This window comes from Acartia tonsa, chromosome 5, assembly GCF_053477335.1.
Source record: "Acartia tonsa isolate MP-2025a chromosome 5, ASM5347733v1, whole genome shotgun sequence".
NCBI classification, from domain to species: domain Eukaryota; kingdom Metazoa; phylum Arthropoda; class Copepoda; order Calanoida; family Acartiidae; genus Acartia; species Acartia tonsa.
In genome coordinates, this window is record NC_137264.1 from 49,625,225 (window position 1) to 49,643,688 (window position 18,464).

General features: G+C 31.7%; 1 protein-coding gene across 4 annotated transcripts; it reads right to left on the minus strand.

Moving 5' to 3' along the window:
- Positions 1-5,007: 5,007 nt before the first annotated feature.
- On the minus strand, positions 5,008-17,830 carry LOC145319731 (ubiquitin-conjugating enzyme E2 Q2). Of its 4 annotated transcripts, XM_080162041.1 has the most exons (14): positions 17,708-17,830; positions 16,552-16,642; positions 15,172-15,288; positions 13,111-13,182; positions 12,610-12,684; positions 12,104-12,175; positions 11,761-11,823; positions 11,111-11,155; positions 10,299-10,394; positions 9,456-9,596; positions 7,898-8,005; positions 7,067-7,162; positions 6,070-6,136; positions 5,008-5,126 (listed from the first exon to the last, which is right to left on the minus strand). In XM_080162041.1, exons 1-14 carry the CDS (start codon positions 17,776-17,778, stop codon positions 5,095-5,097), a joined length of 1,146 nt encoding a protein of 381 aa, XP_080018167.1. In that variant the 5' UTR covers positions 17,779-17,830; the 3' UTR covers positions 5,008-5,094. The 4 variants fall into 4 exon arrangements, with proteins under 4 accessions (XP_080018167.1, XP_080018170.1, XP_080018169.1 ...); XM_080162044.1 differs by lacking the exons at positions 16,552-16,642; positions 17,708-17,830 and adding an exon at positions 15,925-15,978; XM_080162043.1 differs by lacking the exons at positions 16,552-16,642; positions 17,708-17,830 and adding an exon at positions 15,819-15,866.
- Positions 17,831-18,464: the final 634 nt, after the last annotated feature.

Below are 18,464 nucleotides of genomic sequence, written 5' to 3' on the forward strand. Positions count from 1 at the left end.
AAAACCCTAAAAAAAAACAATTTAAGGCAAGTTTCCACATCAAAATAGACCAAAAAAAAGCCTAAAAACCCCATTTCCGCAGGTTTTTTCTTACCTAACCTAACCTTAAAATAAAAAAATTTGGATTTTTTTGCCATTTAGATGTAATACCTATAGGACTAGGCTTATATACCAAGTTTGAAGGGTCTAGCTAAATATTTAGATCATTTGGCTCACGGTTTAAGAACTTATGTCATTACGCCCCCCCCTCCTTTTATATGATTTTTTTTATTAGTTGAGCTTTTATGAATGTTGTCATCTTTGTTTCATTAATATATAAAAAAATCCGTATACCAAATATAATATGATGCTTATGAAGTTGCTGTACTTGCCAAATTTTACTTATAAATTGTTACAGGAATCATCGTGTTAAATTTGATATCGATTGGAAATAACTAACTTAGGGATAACGGTCGAACCTGAAATGTATAGAATAGAAAGGCAAGACTGCTAAAATAAGGGAAAGGCGGAAGTAACAATTTTTGAAACCAAAACTAAAAGTCAGGGCTTCGGATCCGCATTGATTGTATGCGGATCCGAATCCTCAAAATTTGGTCAGTGCGGATCCGGAAATCATAAAAATGAAATCACCAAATTTTTCAAAATAAATTTTATTCTTTAATTCGAAGTCAAAAATACTTTTAATTTTCAAGTCTGAACCTAAACCTTAAAGATTGGCTCTCATTAAGAGAATGTCTGAGATTTTATATAAATTTAGGTAGATTTTTCTATTTTTTCCGCATTTTTTTGAGTCCAAGGATCCGGATCCGCATTTTTTTGCGGATCCTTGGACTCGAAAATATGCGGATCCGGATCCGAAACCCTGCTAAAAGTCAAAGGAACTCAATTGAGATTTGGCATGGCAGTTGCTTTAAAGGTACCTATACAATAATTATATGGAACTGTGAAGAAACGGCGGCGGAATCGCAGCTCCCACCAAAAACCGCCGTTACCCGCCGAAATTTGTTTTGCCTTTTCTCGCGAAATTAGAAAAATTTTATTTTTGAGGTGTTTTTTAGTTGAAGGAATAAAGATTTAATTTGTAAAAATTTGGATAAAATCGCTTGAATGATAATAAACTGACTAACCAATCATAAGACATAAGAGATTTTGCTACGCTTTTACTACCTAATCATTAAAAAAACGAAATAATTTAGCACGATATATGTATTTTCTTACATAAACCAATTGTTTCAGTAATAATAATTCATATCAATCTACACAATTAGAATAATAGTATCATGTCAAATATACAATTAGTTTTTTTAACTATAAAGGTTGCTAATGACGAAACAGATGGTCCTACAGCCTAAATTCGCAATTTAAAGATAATATATAAAATTAATAAAATCGCGTGATAAGTGGCTTTCTTGCGCATTTACATGAGCTCAGTGCTCCTTGTTGGCGATTTCATCATTGCTATTTCTTGTTGATCTTAATATGCCGGTTCTAATCACTCGGGAAACCATTTGGACGCTGACAGCCTTTTTAGAATTGATAAAATACTTTCGTATATTCGATATAATACATATTTTTATAGTAATAGTAATAATCTTTAAAGAATATTATAATATGCTTGACACCTTAAGTTTTTAATTCTTGCTAAATTTATCAGGGATGAGACAATGAACGATAAATTAATCTTTTATATACTTAATATTTTAAATTCTTCCTAGAGTACATAGTTTAAAATTTATTTGAGAAGTTGTAAATTATTTTAACTTCCATTGACTCTCTCTCTTTGTAATTTTTTATGATAGGGGAAAGTTTGAACTAAATAGATGAAGATTTTATTAAAGGATTAAGTAACGTTTCAAAAGCAGGGTATTTTTTCGACTGTATTCTTAATGGTCTTTGTTAAATTGTCTTTCCTAACTTAATATTTCAACATAAATGTGTAAATATGACATTAACTAACGAGTAGAGAAGGCTTCCATGAAAATTGCCAAATAAATGTTTTAGTTATTAATGACTCCCTAATTTAATTCAAACTGCACGTTTATTTTGGTACTTTTCATGGAAAGTCTCCGTAGGTCTATTAATTAAAATTATTAATTCAAATTGCAAATAAAAATTAAAATCCTAGTCCTTGAAAATTAATACAAAGAGCCACAAAAGATTAATACCTATTTAATTTCAAAATTTTATGTTAACCTTATTTTATATCTTCATTTAAGACATTGCATCTTTAAATAAAAATAAAAACTTGCCCTAAATTGATTTAAAATTAAATTTTTAAAGAGAAGGGGAAAAGTGAATGGGAGGTGGGAAACATTTCACGTCATTAAATTACCTAAGTGATCCAATGATGCTTAAAAATGAGATAAAAAGTGTAAATTTTCAGAGGTGGATTCTTAAAAAAAATTGCCCCGCTAATCGCTTAGTGGGGCAAAATTGTTTTCGTGAAAAATCCACCAAAATCACATTAAAAATCTACAAAAATTAAACAAAATTTTAGAAGGGTTATTAACATAATATTTTATTTGATTTTTGTTGATTTTTAATGTGATTTTGGTGGATTTTTTCACGATAACAATTTGGCCCCACTGAACGATTAGTGGGGCAAATTTTTTTAATAATCCACCTCAGAAGTATCATTTCGCACATGGGTAATTTTGACCAAGACAGACAGTAAGAATGCCCCCCCCCACATCAACGACTTAAAAATAACCAAAGATACAATGATACAAGTATTAAGATGTGCAAGATGAAATTTTTAAAAAAGTTTCTTTGCTCTGAATATTTTTTTAACAAAGTTTGTGCCAAGTTTAAATATTTTCTTTAAAAAAAAACTTTGCTGTAACAAGATATGAAACAAGTGTTCTGAAAAGGAATTAGTAAAACAAAGCAGCCAAAGAATTGATGACCATTATACTTCGAAGATTTAGCAGAAAGTAGCTTACAAGTTATAGAATTCAAAAGGGGGAGGGCGGGTGTGTCACTTATAGGAACTCAAACTAATAGTCAAAAGAACTTAACTAAAAAAAACGTTATAGCACTGAAATTTGGCATGGCGATAGCTATTAAGAGGTATAATGTGAAACTCGCCTAAATCAAAAATTGTTTCATTTGGCCAGAAAAGGCACAAAAAATACATTTCAGCGAAAAGCAACGTGTTCTTCACAGTTCCACATTATACCTCTTTAGAGCAACTGCCATGTCAAATCTAAGTGCTGTAACTTTTTTTAGTGGCTTTAGTTCCTATGACTATTAGTTTTGATTTCTAAAAGTGTCACACCCATCCTCCCCCTTTGTAGTAAAATTCAATTGTATTCTAAGGATTTCCTAATCTAAACAAGTCAAAGTACACATTCTCCAAATCTGTGGCTGCGGTGCTGGACAAATAATTTTTTCATAACACTTGCTCCTATCCATGAACAGGAACATAAGATGCATCTCTTTTAAACTATTGAAGCAGAGGCGTGCTACATGTTCATGTACAATGCAGGCGCCTCTGTGTTCAAGCATTACATATTCTTCCACAAAATATTTCTGGGACATGAAAATAATTCTTATAAATGTAAGACAAGTTACACAAATTTTTTTTTTATACAGATTCAAGTAAAATTATCGAGTTATATTATGATATTTTATCTTTTACGAATTGCCACATTTGGCTGTAATTTCATCTAAATCGGAAATTTAACTTGAATATGCCTAGCCAATTTTTAGCATCATTTTGAATTGTCCCAGTCGCCATTAATATTACTGATACAAAAACTGAAAGATTTTAAGATTACAAAAAATTATAGCATTTATTTAAGTGCCAAAGCAAAAGTAATTTATATAAATGCAACCGGATTCATTTCCTGTTTTTTTTATTTTTTTCTTATTTATAACAAAAAATAATATGGATTAAAACTAAATTTAATCCAAGTATGATTTTGGTTTTTATATAAAATTGCCTTAAGCTAACGAAAAAAAAACATTTTTATAACTTAATTTTAAGTAAAAAAATATTTAGGTATTAATTAGTAATAAAATTTAAATCTTACGAAAAAAATAATAGAAATTGTTTAAAACTGTAAAAGTACACTTTAATTACAAAATAACATTTACACCAAAGAATTTACTTCAGCTTAAGATTGAATTTCATTGTTTTTAATACTAAATACCATACATCTTTCAAAACAAACAACAAAATGTCTTCATTTTTTGTTGTCCTGTAAAGAACTTAAAGACAAAGGTTTATGAATAATCGAAAATAATATAAGTAAAACACCAGTAAAAAAAGGGGCCCCTAAATATCAGGGTAAGAAAAAAAATATTGTTATATCTTTATCATTTGAATTTCAGCTATCAAAATTTATTTTACCATCCATGGTTTTAATTAATGCTATTTACAAGAAGCATGCTTTATTTATTTTTATTTGAAAGGGATCGTTATAAGAATGGCACTTGCCTACCTAGCTATTGACGATTTTCCAGGGGGACTTTTTTGGACAAAAAAAAACTTAAAAGTTAGGTTACAAATAAAAAAAACTATTTGTAAAGAATACCAATGCAAAATTCAAATCATCTGTTACATAATGTGAAATTGTCCATTTTAAAAATGAAGAAAATATAGACTTCTGATTGCGGCATTTTGTACTGCAATTCGCAAATTTAGAAGAAAAAAAATCCGGGAACAAAATATTAAAGAAATTTTTAACACCAGATTCTCAGATATCTTAGGGATAAGACAATGGACGATAAATTTATTTTCACCCCTTATAAAAAAAAACCTAATGGCCTCTATATTAAAATTATTGGCAGAAAAGTTTGGACACTGCTAGTACAAATTACAAGTACAATTTATAGTCCAATGTCCCCTTCCTCCCTAAGCATCCTAGACTACGCGGCTTTTTTAAAGAATTATGATTCCTCATTCAGCTTTAACTTGGATATTTGATAAGTACATCAGATTCATAATTGATTGATTGATGGCGGAGTTTTTGTTTGTTTGTTTGTAGGGGGGGGGGGGGGGGGGCGTAGTAAGATGTATGAAAGTAGGATTATAATAATGCACTGAGAGAAATGGATGGGTAGATATGGAAAAGAACCTCCTTGGCTCTCTTAACCATCAGACTGTGGGGGTGTAAACCATCCTAAAATAGAAAAAAAAATATTTTTAAATTTATCAATAGGTACCTATAAAGTAAGTAGAGACTCTATAAATTAATATTTACCATAGATATCTAATACCTAATTGCCATTTAAAAAATATTTTAAACATATTATCATGGGCTAAGACCATGAACGTTAAATTAATGTACAGTCCCTCCCAATGATGGTAAACAAACCTTCCCTTTTGTAGATGAAAGTTACTGGTTAAAAGTTTGGACCCAAATAATAAAAAAAATCAACAATAGTACCTAAAAGGGGACTATCCACGAACAAGAGCAAATGATTCTTAGCACCTTCCAGCAGTGATTCTAAATGTCTTTTTAGTGAATATACTAGGGTTATGATTAATATCGTTATACCTACCTATCAATTTAAAAAAAATACGTTTTACCATAATTTTATATGAAAAAAGCTTTAAAATCTTAGGAATTTTTTGACTATATATCATCGAATGTTTTGTTGAGTTCAAACTGCGGTGACACAAAAGTAAACTTTTTAATGAAAAGTGTTAATTTGGAAAAAAGGATAGAAACTTGTAATATCGTTAACAGTTTTATTCGTGTACTTTTGTAATTTTCAGCATTTGATTATGTTTTGGCGTGTTATTTTATTTGAACCGTTAAACTCAACAAAACATTTGATGATATTTCATATAATAAAAGGCTTAACATTTTAAAGTTTTATTCATAGAAAATTATGGTGAAACTTTTTTTTTTAAATTGATATAACAATATTAAACATAACCCTAGTATATTCACCTAAATAACATTTAGAACAAAAGCTGGAAGGTGCTTACAATCACTTGCTCTCGTTCGTGGATAGTCCCCTTTGAGCCATTGAATAAGATAACGTGGCTAAAACTTTGGGTACCAATTTAATTTACCTACATTTTTTTGGCAAAAAACATAAAAATTGTAGGCTCACCATTTTTCTCATGAATCTGAACGAGTGATTTGAAGGACTGCTGCGCTCTTGCAAGACTGTAGGTTCCCTAAATTAAGAAATATTATTAGCTGCCAGCTGGTCAACCTCGTCAATAATATTACTTCGATCAATGTACTGTGTGACAAATTTTTTAAATATAGTTTTTTAAGCCCTTTCTAGATTTCAATAAAACAAAAAAGGTTCTAAGCCCGCTGCAACTTGCGAAACCATATTTTAGTCCTGTTCTTGCCCAATTGTGCTATGTAGCGCCAAAATTGCTTTTTAAAAAATTTAGCTATGTATTATTTTTTGAACATTCTTGAAATTATCATTGTATAACCCTTCATGGAAAACAATTTAAATTAAGAAGTTACTCCATTATTTTTTTATTGAGGTATCAGCGGTCATTTTCGATTCTCTATAAGACCACACTGTAACTAATAGGTTGTACAATGTACATAGAAAAGGTGGAGCCGGATCCGGGATCCGCCATTTTTTGCTGGAGCCGGAGATGGAGCCGTTATTTTCGTTTATAAACGGCTCCGGCTCCGGGTTAGCTAAAATAAGAAAACTTTTTATTAATTATAATTTTGTAACTCTGTTCTGTCGTGTGCAAATGCCCTTTTTAAGTTTTTCACGTCCATTTATATCAAAAATTGAACTTTTAAATCCTTCATAAGTCAAAAATAGACTTGGCAAAAAATATATGATGAGTTTTTCTTGATTTAAGGTCGGAGCCGGAGCCAAATCTGGAGCCGTTATCTGTACAGGCAGCTCCGCGGAGCCGGAGCCACATCAAAATCAAACGGCTCCGCGACGCTGGTGGATTGGCACTAACTCAGTTCAAAGTTGGTAGGATCCTCCCTCCCTGCAATGAACTCGAACTTACATAGGCCTAAATTTACAAAAAATACAAGTAGGCCATAAATAGAAACATTTTGATCCTTTGAATGAATGATAGGGGAAGAAACATAAATTGTAGAAGAATTTTACTGACCTTTGGTGCATCAAACTTTATTCTAGCTTTTCCCTTGACCAGGGTGGCTGAGATTTGCATAATCACTGCTTCTATTGTATATGCTGAACTCCAACCCTGTAATTATTATATAAATGTTACAAAGAGTCATAATATTATTATTTTGATACTGGTATAGTAACTACATCTAATGTTATATATGCTGAACTCCAACCCTGTAATTATTATATAAATGTTACAAATAGTCATAATAGTCTTATTTTAATACTGGTATAGTAACTACATCTATTGTTGTATATGCTGAAACCCAACCCTGTAGGTAATCAATATTTAAATGTTACAAAGAGTCATAATATTATTATTTTGATACTGGTATAGTAACTACATCTATTGTTGTATATGCTGAACTCCAACCCTGTAATTTATATATAAATGTTAAAAAAGCCATAATACTATTATTCTGATAATGGTATAGTAACTACGTCTATTTTTGTATATGCTGAACTCAAGCCCTGTAATTAACACATAAATGTTACAAAGAGTCATAATACTATTAGTATTACTCTGATACTGGTATAATCACTGCTTCTATTGTATATGCTAAACTCTAGCCCAGTAATTATCATAGGTATAAATGTTACAAAGAGTCATAAAATAATACTATTAGCCTAATACTGGTATAATAACTACATCTATTGTTGTATATGCTGAACTCAAACCCTGTAATTAATATAGGTATAAATGTTACGAAGAGTTATTATAATTTTCTCTGATACTTGCGTATAATACTCTTGGGAATCTAATTTTTAATTTCAAAAGATACAAAGAGCTACTCTATTACATTATTAATACCTGAGGAGTCATAAGTTCCATGCAAAGAGCACCACCATCAAGAACATAACCTCCAGCTAGAACAGGATGCACCATGCGGACAAAGGGTGGATCAAAGGGAAAAGAATCCTAAAAAAAAATAAGCATTAACAAAAAACTCAAAAGTCAATTCTAACCCTGTTGTAAAAATCAAATGTTAAGTCACATAAATTAAAGTTTTTTTGAATTGGACAATTGCTTTGTAAAAGCTTAATAAAACTAGGATAAGCATTTAATTGACAAAAGTTTGTCAAGCTAATTTAGCATTAAGCTATAAAAATTGGAAAGAATTTTAATGAATATAATAGATTTGAAATCTGCATAAAATTTTAAGGATTTTTTAAAAAATTCGTTTTTTATATAATTCATTATTTAAAAGCGCAAATCCAATTTAAGTTAATAAATTTTGACCAATAGGATAGGTGGATTGGAAACTACCTGCACTCTAATTGGTTGAATGATGTACGTCACTTAAGCTTCTCCAATCAGGGCGCAGATAGTTTTCAATCCACCAATCACAGATGTCAAAATTATTTAACTTAATTTGTATTTGCGCTTATAGATAAAGAATTATACAAAAAACGAATTTGATAAAGAATTATACAAAAAACGAATTTTATAAAAATTCCTTAAAATTTTATGCAGATTTCAAATCTATTATATTCATTAAAATTCTTTCCAATTTTTATAGCTTATTTAGCATGTTTATATTTGTCACATTGTTTTAAAATTTATTTTTGGCAGGTACCTTGCTTATTAAACCTCGTCACTCTCTCTACATCACATGCATATAATTCTTTCAAAAAAAATTGCTTAATCAATATTCCTACTAGATAAAATAAGCTTTGATTTTTAAGAAAAAAATGGTTCTTAAAATAGACCTAATTATAAAATTGATGGCTTTGGAGAATCTGATATTTGTTGAGTAATATGATATTAGATTTCGTGTTACCTAGTGAAATCAAAATATTATTTGCCTAAATTAATTGAAATCTAAGATGTTAACAACAAACTCAAGAATTTAATCTAAGTAGAAAGAGAATTTATACTTTGGTTAGTGCATAAACAGTACAGTACATTTGCTTTTGATTTTAATAGGTACGAGCCTTTCAATAAAAAAAGATGATGAATAACATTTATGAAAACGAAGCTCAATACACAGAAACTTTGATTGGATAACAAATATCAGCAATTAAAATACTGACATTTTAAGTATAGTTGTTAGTTGGAAAAAATTCGATTTGTATGTGCTATAAAATTACATATGATGCAGGATGATTAATGCAAGAGACAATGACGAGGTTATGGTGTATATTTTCCATAATACTTATACTTATCATTTGAAAATTTGATATCAAAACAGATAGAAAAATAAACAGGTTTAAAATGGACGTAAAACTTTCCAGCAATGATTAAAGTGTTGCTATGCTTTCGAGATTATCTTATTATTTCCTAATGGTTGATGATATGTATTGACTCATTGAGTTTTAATTTACTCCTTGTTGTCCCTTTGTAACAATCCTGAAAATAAATAAATTACCTTAAACATGAAAGAGAGAAGTATATGCCCCTTGCCCTCCCTCTCCCTCAGCTGGTTGAGGTCAGTGGCGAGGGGCGAGTCGGGGTCAACTCGTTGGATCTTCACATTCCATTCGTACAAACTGTCATTCACTAGTTCAACCTGAATTAAAAGAAGATTCATATTTTGTATTTAAGTGTTAAATTACAGTAGGTGAGATAAGCTACAACTCAGAGAGGGAGGGAACATTAGGCTGTTTATTACACTAGTCCCCAAAGTTTTATAATAACGTTTTCTTAATCGTTGGCTTAAAAAATTTGTGTACTTCTATTGAATTTTGATTGGTTTGTTGGTTTTGTTGAGTGTCTAAACCTTTCAACCGGTATTAGTAATCTACAGAAGTGATAATTTTGTGTATCATCATTGGGAATTTATTAGCTATTGTTTTATCCCTTGATATCCCTGGATACAACTACGTCACAGAAATATTCTTGTTGTTGACTATGGTATTTTCTTATGTATAGGGATTAGATACACAATCAGATACAAAGCAATAAATTAAGCTATACGTGAGCTAGATTTGGGTAAGTAATAGAAAGCTTTGGATAGATATAATTATATAATGTTGAATTATCAATCTTAGGTTTTTTAATGAGTTGAGCACATACATACAAAAGCATTTCTTGTTATATACTCAATAAGACAATTTAACCAACAATCAAGTACGTTCTGATACCTTTATCCCTTTAATCCATTCTTATTATTGGAAATCAGTATCTAACTCGTTTTTAAAACTAAGTCGTTTTCTACACTTGACTTATGAAGTGTTCGTACATTCGACCGTCCATACATGGTTAAAATTACCTGGTAAGCGCCATTTTTAAAGTTAGGACTCTTGTAAATATCTCTTAATTCTTTCATGAGCCGGTCTGTAGCCTGTACACTTCCAGATACTGTTCCCTAGGTAGATAGATAGGTATTGTATTGTATTGAATAATATGGATAGATAGATATTGAGATAGAGATATCTTTCATGCGCCTGTCTGTAGCCTGAACACTTCCAGATACTGTTCCCTGGATAGATAGATATGTTTATGGATGGATAGATAGGTAGATAGATATGGAGGTAGCTTCATATTTCATAAGCCTGTCTGTAGCCTGCACACTTCCAGATACTGTTCCCTAGATAGATAGATAGCTAAGATAAATGGATGAATATAGGTAGATAGATATGGATATAGCTCCATCTTTCATGCGCCTGTCTGTAGCCTGCACACTTCCAGATACTGTTCCCTAGATAGATAGATAGATATATGGATGGATAGATAGGTAGATAAATAGATTGATATGGAGATAGTTGGAGAGAAAGATAGGTATCTCTGTAAACAGAAAAGACACAATAGAAAATAGTCACCACATCCTCTAAACACCCCCCCCCCCCCCATTTATGGACAATCATACAGAATAAATTCTAAGCAAATTTTAGTTATGTTTTAGAATAGCAATACTTCGAATATCAAAAAAAAACTTAGACTGTCCCGTATGTTTCAGTTGCATAAAAGTTTAACTTAATATGACAAACTGTCCACGTACTACCTCGGGTGAGGTGGTGATCTTCCTTGACGTGAAATAAAGAGACTAGGTAACTCTAGAGAAGCTGCAAGTACTAAAAATACCTTTAGATAATCACGTCTCTGGTTGGCCTTCAGTCTTTCCAGCACCTACAATCATCAAAACTTTGTTATAATATTAGTTTTAAAGATAACTTATGTCTTTTGGCATAAAGCAAAATAACAGTCCTTTAATATGCAAAACATACGGACATAAAAGCGTAAAACAACCACTATCGACAATTGAATATCCTATTTATCGACTAGTATTCATACGTGACTATTCTTATAATAAAGTAACAGAATCTGTATCTGTCTGTCTGTACCGAAGGATCTCGCTAACCGCTCCTTTAAGGAATAGCTTTTTAGGGGTTTGGGAAGGTTTATATTTATTATGGGGGAGTGTACCACCACACTCCCAAAAAAATCGCAAAAAACATAACTAACCCCATCTAGCAAAGAAAAAATATTTTTTTGGTAAACAGCTGATCTTAACATACATTGCAAAGAAAACGTGCTCCTAGAGGCCATTAAGGGCGTATCCGCTAGTTTAGAATAACTATACAAACTAGGTACGTAATAATCTCATTACAAAACAAGGGAAAAGTTACGTGAATGTAATATATAGCATATAAAAATTTGTTTTTCTTTTCATGATTGTATCTCATACCTATACATGAGAACTGAATAATCCTACAACAAATAGTTTACACTACCTGCAAATGTTCTGTGTTAAGGTCCTCGTCTTGCCTGGCTTTCTTACTAGCTGCTTCAACCTCCTATAATATAGAAATTATGAATATAAATAAGTTGTGTCTAACTTTATTAACAAGGATGATAACATAAGAAGCTAAACCCACAAGATAAAATAAAACTAAAGAAAATATTACGAAAAAGGAGGGAGGGCAGTAAAGACACAGCTGTGTGGTTTTGCGGAGGTAGTGATGTGATTTGAAAGAATGTACACTGTACAGTACTATGTGTAACATCCACCTTTCTTTTTTTTTATTTGAATAATATTTTAATTGGTCGGTTGGTCTGTGAGTATGTCGTGCATACCTCCATTTCTAGCGGAATTTCGTCCTCCTCCTCTTCATCCTCTAGTTCTGGTTCTGCCTCACTGTCACTGTCCTGTGCAGCCAGCATATACATTATATTTTGAGCTTTAACACAAAGTACCCTATTTGAGCAATAATAACTCCCTTCCCCCTTATTTTGGGTAAGGTGTAGTTTATCTTTTGATTGTTTATTACTTTATTTCAGGTTAGGTTAGGTTATATTTGGTACTGGGAAGTCTAGCAGGTAAATGCCTCACACTGGTTAGGTATGGAGGAAAAAACTAACCCTCGTTTGCTTTAAATGATGATATGGAAGAAAAAAATATTTGCTGTGAATTTCCTTAATCACTTTATTAAAATAAAATACATTGGCATTTCAGCTTAAAAAGAAAAACTTGTTAAATCAAATCCACTCAGTTACATATTTTAGTTAGCAGTCAAACAGCAGCTTAAGGCGGGTGTCAAGTTTTGGGAAATTAGTTCACGTTCCATTGAATGTATATGTGCCTGATCTCCGGTTCCACCGACACCTCCCCCGCGCATCAGAGCTGGATCTGGAGGCCGCGATGTTGATGGACTAACCTAAATAAATACAGAAGTTACGCATTTGTCTCTTTAATACTACGAGTTTTACTTTTGTTACTTAAAAATGGTCATTCTTGTACTGTACATATATAATATTAAAAGAAGAGTTCTCTGCTAATATGGTTTATGAGTCAGTCCACCATTAGGTAGAAGCAAGTTTTGCTATTTGATCGGACATCTACGAATATGGTCTCTAAATAAGTAGTAAATTTAAAAAAAAAAATATTTATATAGCCAACCACTTAACTAGAAAGAGAAAAAGTACACTTGAATGTATATCACAAAATTTTCATTTGAACCCCATGTGCAAGTAGATCTCATATTAGTTCATTCAACTACATAATTAAACATTCCAATTCTTATGAATCAATTCAATAATTTTGAGCTTATTATTCTGATGCAAATTGTTTGATTTTTCATTACCTTTAAAGTTTCCACTTCTGGTGGTACAGGTGCAGAAAATAGGCGGCACAATTCTTTTACCAACATTTTAACCTAAACAAAAGAGTATACATAAAAAATTTGAGCCTAGTGGACGTGGTTTGCGGTACTTTTTGGCTCCTCAGTTTTTTTCATGTTCTAAGGGGGGAGGGGGGGGGGGTAATGCAACCATCTCGTAATCAGTGAGCAAATGGCACTTAGAATTCGAATTTCCATCTGAAATTTTGCATGAGTAATCCTTGGTAGGTCTATTTTCCCTAAATCGAACAAAAAGTTGGAAAAGTAACGGCTAACGGCTGGCGGCTCAGCAGTTTTGCCATTTTTTGGATATCTGTAGTTGTTGTTGTTGTTGTAGTAGCCCTGATTCTCTGAAGTTAGGATTCAGATGCACACGGAGATTGGTTGTGAGAATCCTTTGGCCAATCGCTAGATTGGTAAGCTTCGCGCACAGCTGTATGTATTGAATGGTACATTTCAAGCTGACCCGCAATTCTCGTGGAAGCTACTCAATTATTACATCACCCTGGCCTAATTGAGTATGGCAGGTGTTCCATTTTAAGCCACCGTAATGAATGGCACTCTCATAGGAAGGAAGAGCATGGGTGAGGGAAAGCATGATTTAATTTGCTTGATTTGTAGGGTCCTAACTTCCTACAGATCTCCCTCCTTACAACCTAGAGGCATCACAGAGAAGGTTGCGTGATAGTATTTATGACAAATTGCGAATTAATTTGTCATTCAAGTTCAAAGTCTGTGAGGAGAATTGAACTCGAAATTTCTCAACCACAGCGCAGTGCGTTAACCACTACACCATGGGACACCTCGTGATATCTGTAGTACATATTATTCACGAAACCTATCTCCACCTTATTCTCGTTGCCACTCCAAAACGCTATTAAACGGTTCTAGACGGTAGCTGTTGGTACAAGAAGTTTCAAAAATGGTTATTGCTATTATTTGACAGGAATTAAACCAAAAATATGTTTTAAATAGTTGATTCCTACGTAATTGATGATGAATTTACCCTGAAAATAGGCAAAAAAACACGGCTGAACGGCTGAGCCGCCAGCCGTTACTTTTCCAACTTTTTGTTCGATTTAGGGAAAATAGACCTACCAAGGATTACTCATGCAAAAGTTTGGATCGAAATTCAAATTCTAAGTGCCATTTGCTCACTGATTACGAGATGGTTGCATTAACCCCCCCCCCCCCTTAATTCAGCAAAACATTTGATTTCAATTAACGGGAAAAAATATATCAAATGCTCATTATATCAGATATAAATAAGATTAGGATTACAATTGAATTTCGTAATAACTCCTTCAATGAAGCTATATTAACTTATTTAGTTTTTTTTAGGATTTTTTTAAATGTACTTATATCTTGGTGTGCGAGATCGTTACAACAAACCTTTCCTAGTTTTAAGAACGCCTTTTTTAAGGCATCTAGGTATCAACTGTACTAAAACACAATAAATATTTGATAGCAGTCCCCAAAGTTTAAACCCAGCGAATGAGAGTGAGGTTTATAAATCTTTAGGTGCCAATCCTATTATATAAAGTAGTAAGTTTTTATTGTATGTAGCAAAGGCTCTCACTAACCGCTCGTATAATTTACATTTTAGTATCTAATGTCCACTCATCTACCTCCCTAGTATCAAGTTAGTTTTTTTCTAAAAATGCGATGGCTTCTGGGCATGTACATTCTACATGGGATCCCCTGCTCAGGGGGGGAGGGGGGAAATAAAAAATAAGTGATTGGAGGTAAAAAAAATGTAAAAATTAAGAAAACTGAAAACATTTTTCCATTTCCTCCCCCTCCTTGGTGAAAAAAACAAAAAAATGTGAGGTAGGAGGGATAAAATATAGAGTTCTTTAAATATTTTTCCATTTTCCCCATTTCTTGGTAAGAAAAAACTAGGGGGAAAAAAATAAAAAATTTGGTAGCAGGGGAAAAAATAAATCTTGTGCAGAATATACACCTCTGCTTCTGGGTGAAGCGCATTCCTACACATGAGAGCACAACCACCTCGCATTTACTAACCTGGTAAAGAATATGATTGTCTATCCCCGAAGTGTTTGCCAGAACTGCCACGGCCTCGGATACCCGTGAATCATCCGACTCGGAGAACCAGACTGGTGGCGACTGGGGATATGTTTCCTGAAAAGAAAAATCCGGTATGAGTTACCCAAGACATCAGTGATTAGTGCAAATGAGTCCGCTGGCTTACGGGTATGTAATAAGTCAAATGATCAACTATGAACAGGTCATAAAATTCGAATTAAAATTGACTACGTTAGACTTTTGAGTTTAGTTGAGAGTTAGAAAAATGCCATATTTGTGAAATCAAAAGGTAGGTTTGTCTGAATCACTAAAAATTTGAAATGAAAAAATAAAAGTGTACCTACTGAAAACATCAGCTGATTCTATTATCCATAAAAATTGTGAAAATTTTACAAAAACACCAGTTATGGGGAATATTTGAGAAATCCTCAAAGGCTACCTATTCTCTGATCTACAGAATCAAAAATCCATTAGAACGATGGGAAATTCAAATTTAACTGAGGGGAGGGGGGGGGGGAGGTATGCATCTTGTGCAGAATATACACCCCTGAACAGGATATAAATAAAACTTACTGTAATATTGGCATGTATAATGTGTTTTCTATCATTCATATATATAAACTTACTGTAATATTGGCATGTATAATGTGTTTTCTATCATTCATATCTATAAACTTACTGTAATATTGGCATGTATTATTTGTTTTCTATCATTCATATCTATAAACTTACTGTAATATTGGCATGTATTATGTGTTTTCTATCATTCATATCTATAAACTTACTGTAATATTGGCATGTATTATGTGTTTTCTATTATTCATATCTATAAACTTACTGTAATATTGGCATGTATTATGTGTTTTCTATCATTCATATCTATAAACTTACTGTAATATTGGCATGTATATTATATATTGTGTTTTCTATCATTCATATCTATAAACTTACTGTAATATTGGCATGTATTATATGTTTTCTAACATTCATATCTATAAACTTACTGTAATATTGGCATGTATTGTGTGTTTTCTAACATTCATATCTATAAACTTACTGTAATATTGGCATGTATTATATGTTTTCTAACATTCATATCTATAAACTTACTGTAATATTGGCATGTATTGTGTGTTTTCTAACATTCATATCTATAAACTTACTGTAGGTAATATTGGCATGTATAATGTGTTTACTGTTTTCTATCATTCATATCTATAAACTTACTGTAATATTGGCATGTATAATGTGTTTTCTATCATTCATATCTATAAACTTACTGTAATATTGGCATGTATAATGTGTTTTCTATTATTCATATCTAAATATGTTTTCTATCATTCATATCTATACACTTACTGTAATATTGGCATGTATAATGTGTTTTCTATCATTCATATCTATAAACTTGCAGGTTAATTCATCCACGCTCGCTGATACTATTTGCAACCTAATATAGAATTTAAAATCAGTTTAGCATTTTTTAATAGTCTAGTATTTCTAAAATACTATATGATATCTTTAACATTGCAAAATTAAATAAGAACCTCTATCTCTGTTAAGTTATTTCGTTATTACAATATTTTAACAACAAGTTCATAGGTCAATCTTTTGATAGATTAATGTAATTTGGCTGTAGAAAAGTCAAACAATAATTTGATGTTTAGGAAGACTTACTGAATTTATTGAATTATCTTATGATAAATCAATAAGGGGGGGGGGAGGGGGGGGTAATGCAACCATCTCGTAATCAATGATTAAATGGTACTTAGAATTCGAATTTCGATCTGAAATTTTGCATGAATAATCCTTGGTAGGTCTATTTTCCCTAATTAGAACAAAAAGTTGAAAAAGTAACGGGTAACAGCTGGCGGCTCAGCCGTTTTGCAATTTTTGTGCTATTTTAAGAGAAAATTAGTCACGAAACCTATCTCCACATAATACTTTTTGTCGCTAAAAACCTTATCAAACGGTTCTAGCCGGTAGCTATTGGCGCTAGAAATTAAAAAAATGGTTATTGTTATCATTTTACATGAATTAAATCAAAAATATGTTTTAAAAAGTTGATTCCTACGTAATTAATGATAAATTTGCCCTGAAAATAGACAAAAAAACGGCTGAGCCGCCAGCCGTTACTTTTCCAACTTTTTGTTCAATTTAGGGAAAATAGACCTACCAAGGATTACTCATGAATAATTTCAGATCGAAATTCGAATTTGAGTGCCATTTAATCATTGATTACGAGATGGTTGCATTACCCCCCCCCCCCCTCCTTTATTTAATGGGTGTGATTGAAGTTTTAAGTGCTTTTCTAATAGTTTTAAATATTAGTATCCTAAGTAAGCCTTTAAGAAACTCGTCTTTAATCACTTAAAGCGTCCTTTAAGCAACTTTAGTGTTAAAAACATAAGATATACTATCATTTACCTTTATAAGGTACTAGCGGATAGCGAGATCCTTAGGGACAGACAAAAAAGCTTACTACTTTATATAATAGGATATTATTAATACTTACCTATCGTGAGTTTTTGGAAATCCGGCCTCAATGGCCTTGATTTCTTGCTTCAGTATGTTTAGACAGGCCATGTTGGGACACACACAGCCCGCCCAAGTATATCTGAAATATTGACACACATATAGTAAATTTAGAAATATTCGTACAATTAGCTTACAATATTATGTCACTTATTCATTTCATTTTATCGATAAAGGAATTCGATCTTTATAGCTATATTACCTACCTTACGAAATCTAACCATAACAAATATATAACACAATTCCCAAAACGATTATCAAATATAAAGGTACACTTAGCAGTAAAATAGCATAAAAATTAACAATATCTTTTTGAAATCTAAATATTGAATATGTATATGAATATACCTACTAACAAAACTAGCTATGTAACAAAAAAATTATTTTGTTTTAAATTTTCTGCAATTTTGCATATATATTTATATGATAGAAAAATAACATATATATATAATATATTTCCAAATACTATGTTGGTCCACATTACAAGTTATATATGCCCATCCATTATCCACCTTTTTTTCTAAAGGTGGGGTTCCAGTGCGCTCAACAGTAATTTACAGGGGAAACACAAGATTAATTCGCTTCGGGATATGATAAAATGCCACAAATAATATGAATGTTGAGAAACTAAACTTTAAATAATATTTCTAATGATACAGAAAATAAAAAAAGTCTTTGAAGTTTAAGAGAAACATATCTATTTAACACAAAATTAATATGCGACTTAGTATTTTTTT

Excerpts from the sequence above, each read along its gene's own strand:
- LOC145319731 (XM_080162041.1), bottom strand. The coding sequence starts at position 17,778 with ATGGCCTGTCTAAACATACTGAAGCAAGAAATCAAGGCCATTGAGGCC. Across the intron at positions 10,395-11,110 it reads AGAGACGTGATTATCTAAAG|GGAACAGTATCTGGAAGTGT; the intron begins GTATTTTTAGTA and ends CTATCTACCTAG. Across the intron at positions 8,006-9,455 it reads TTCTCTCTTTCATGTTTAAG|GATTCTTTTCCCTTTGATCC; the intron begins GTAATTTATTTA and ends ATTTTTTTTTAG.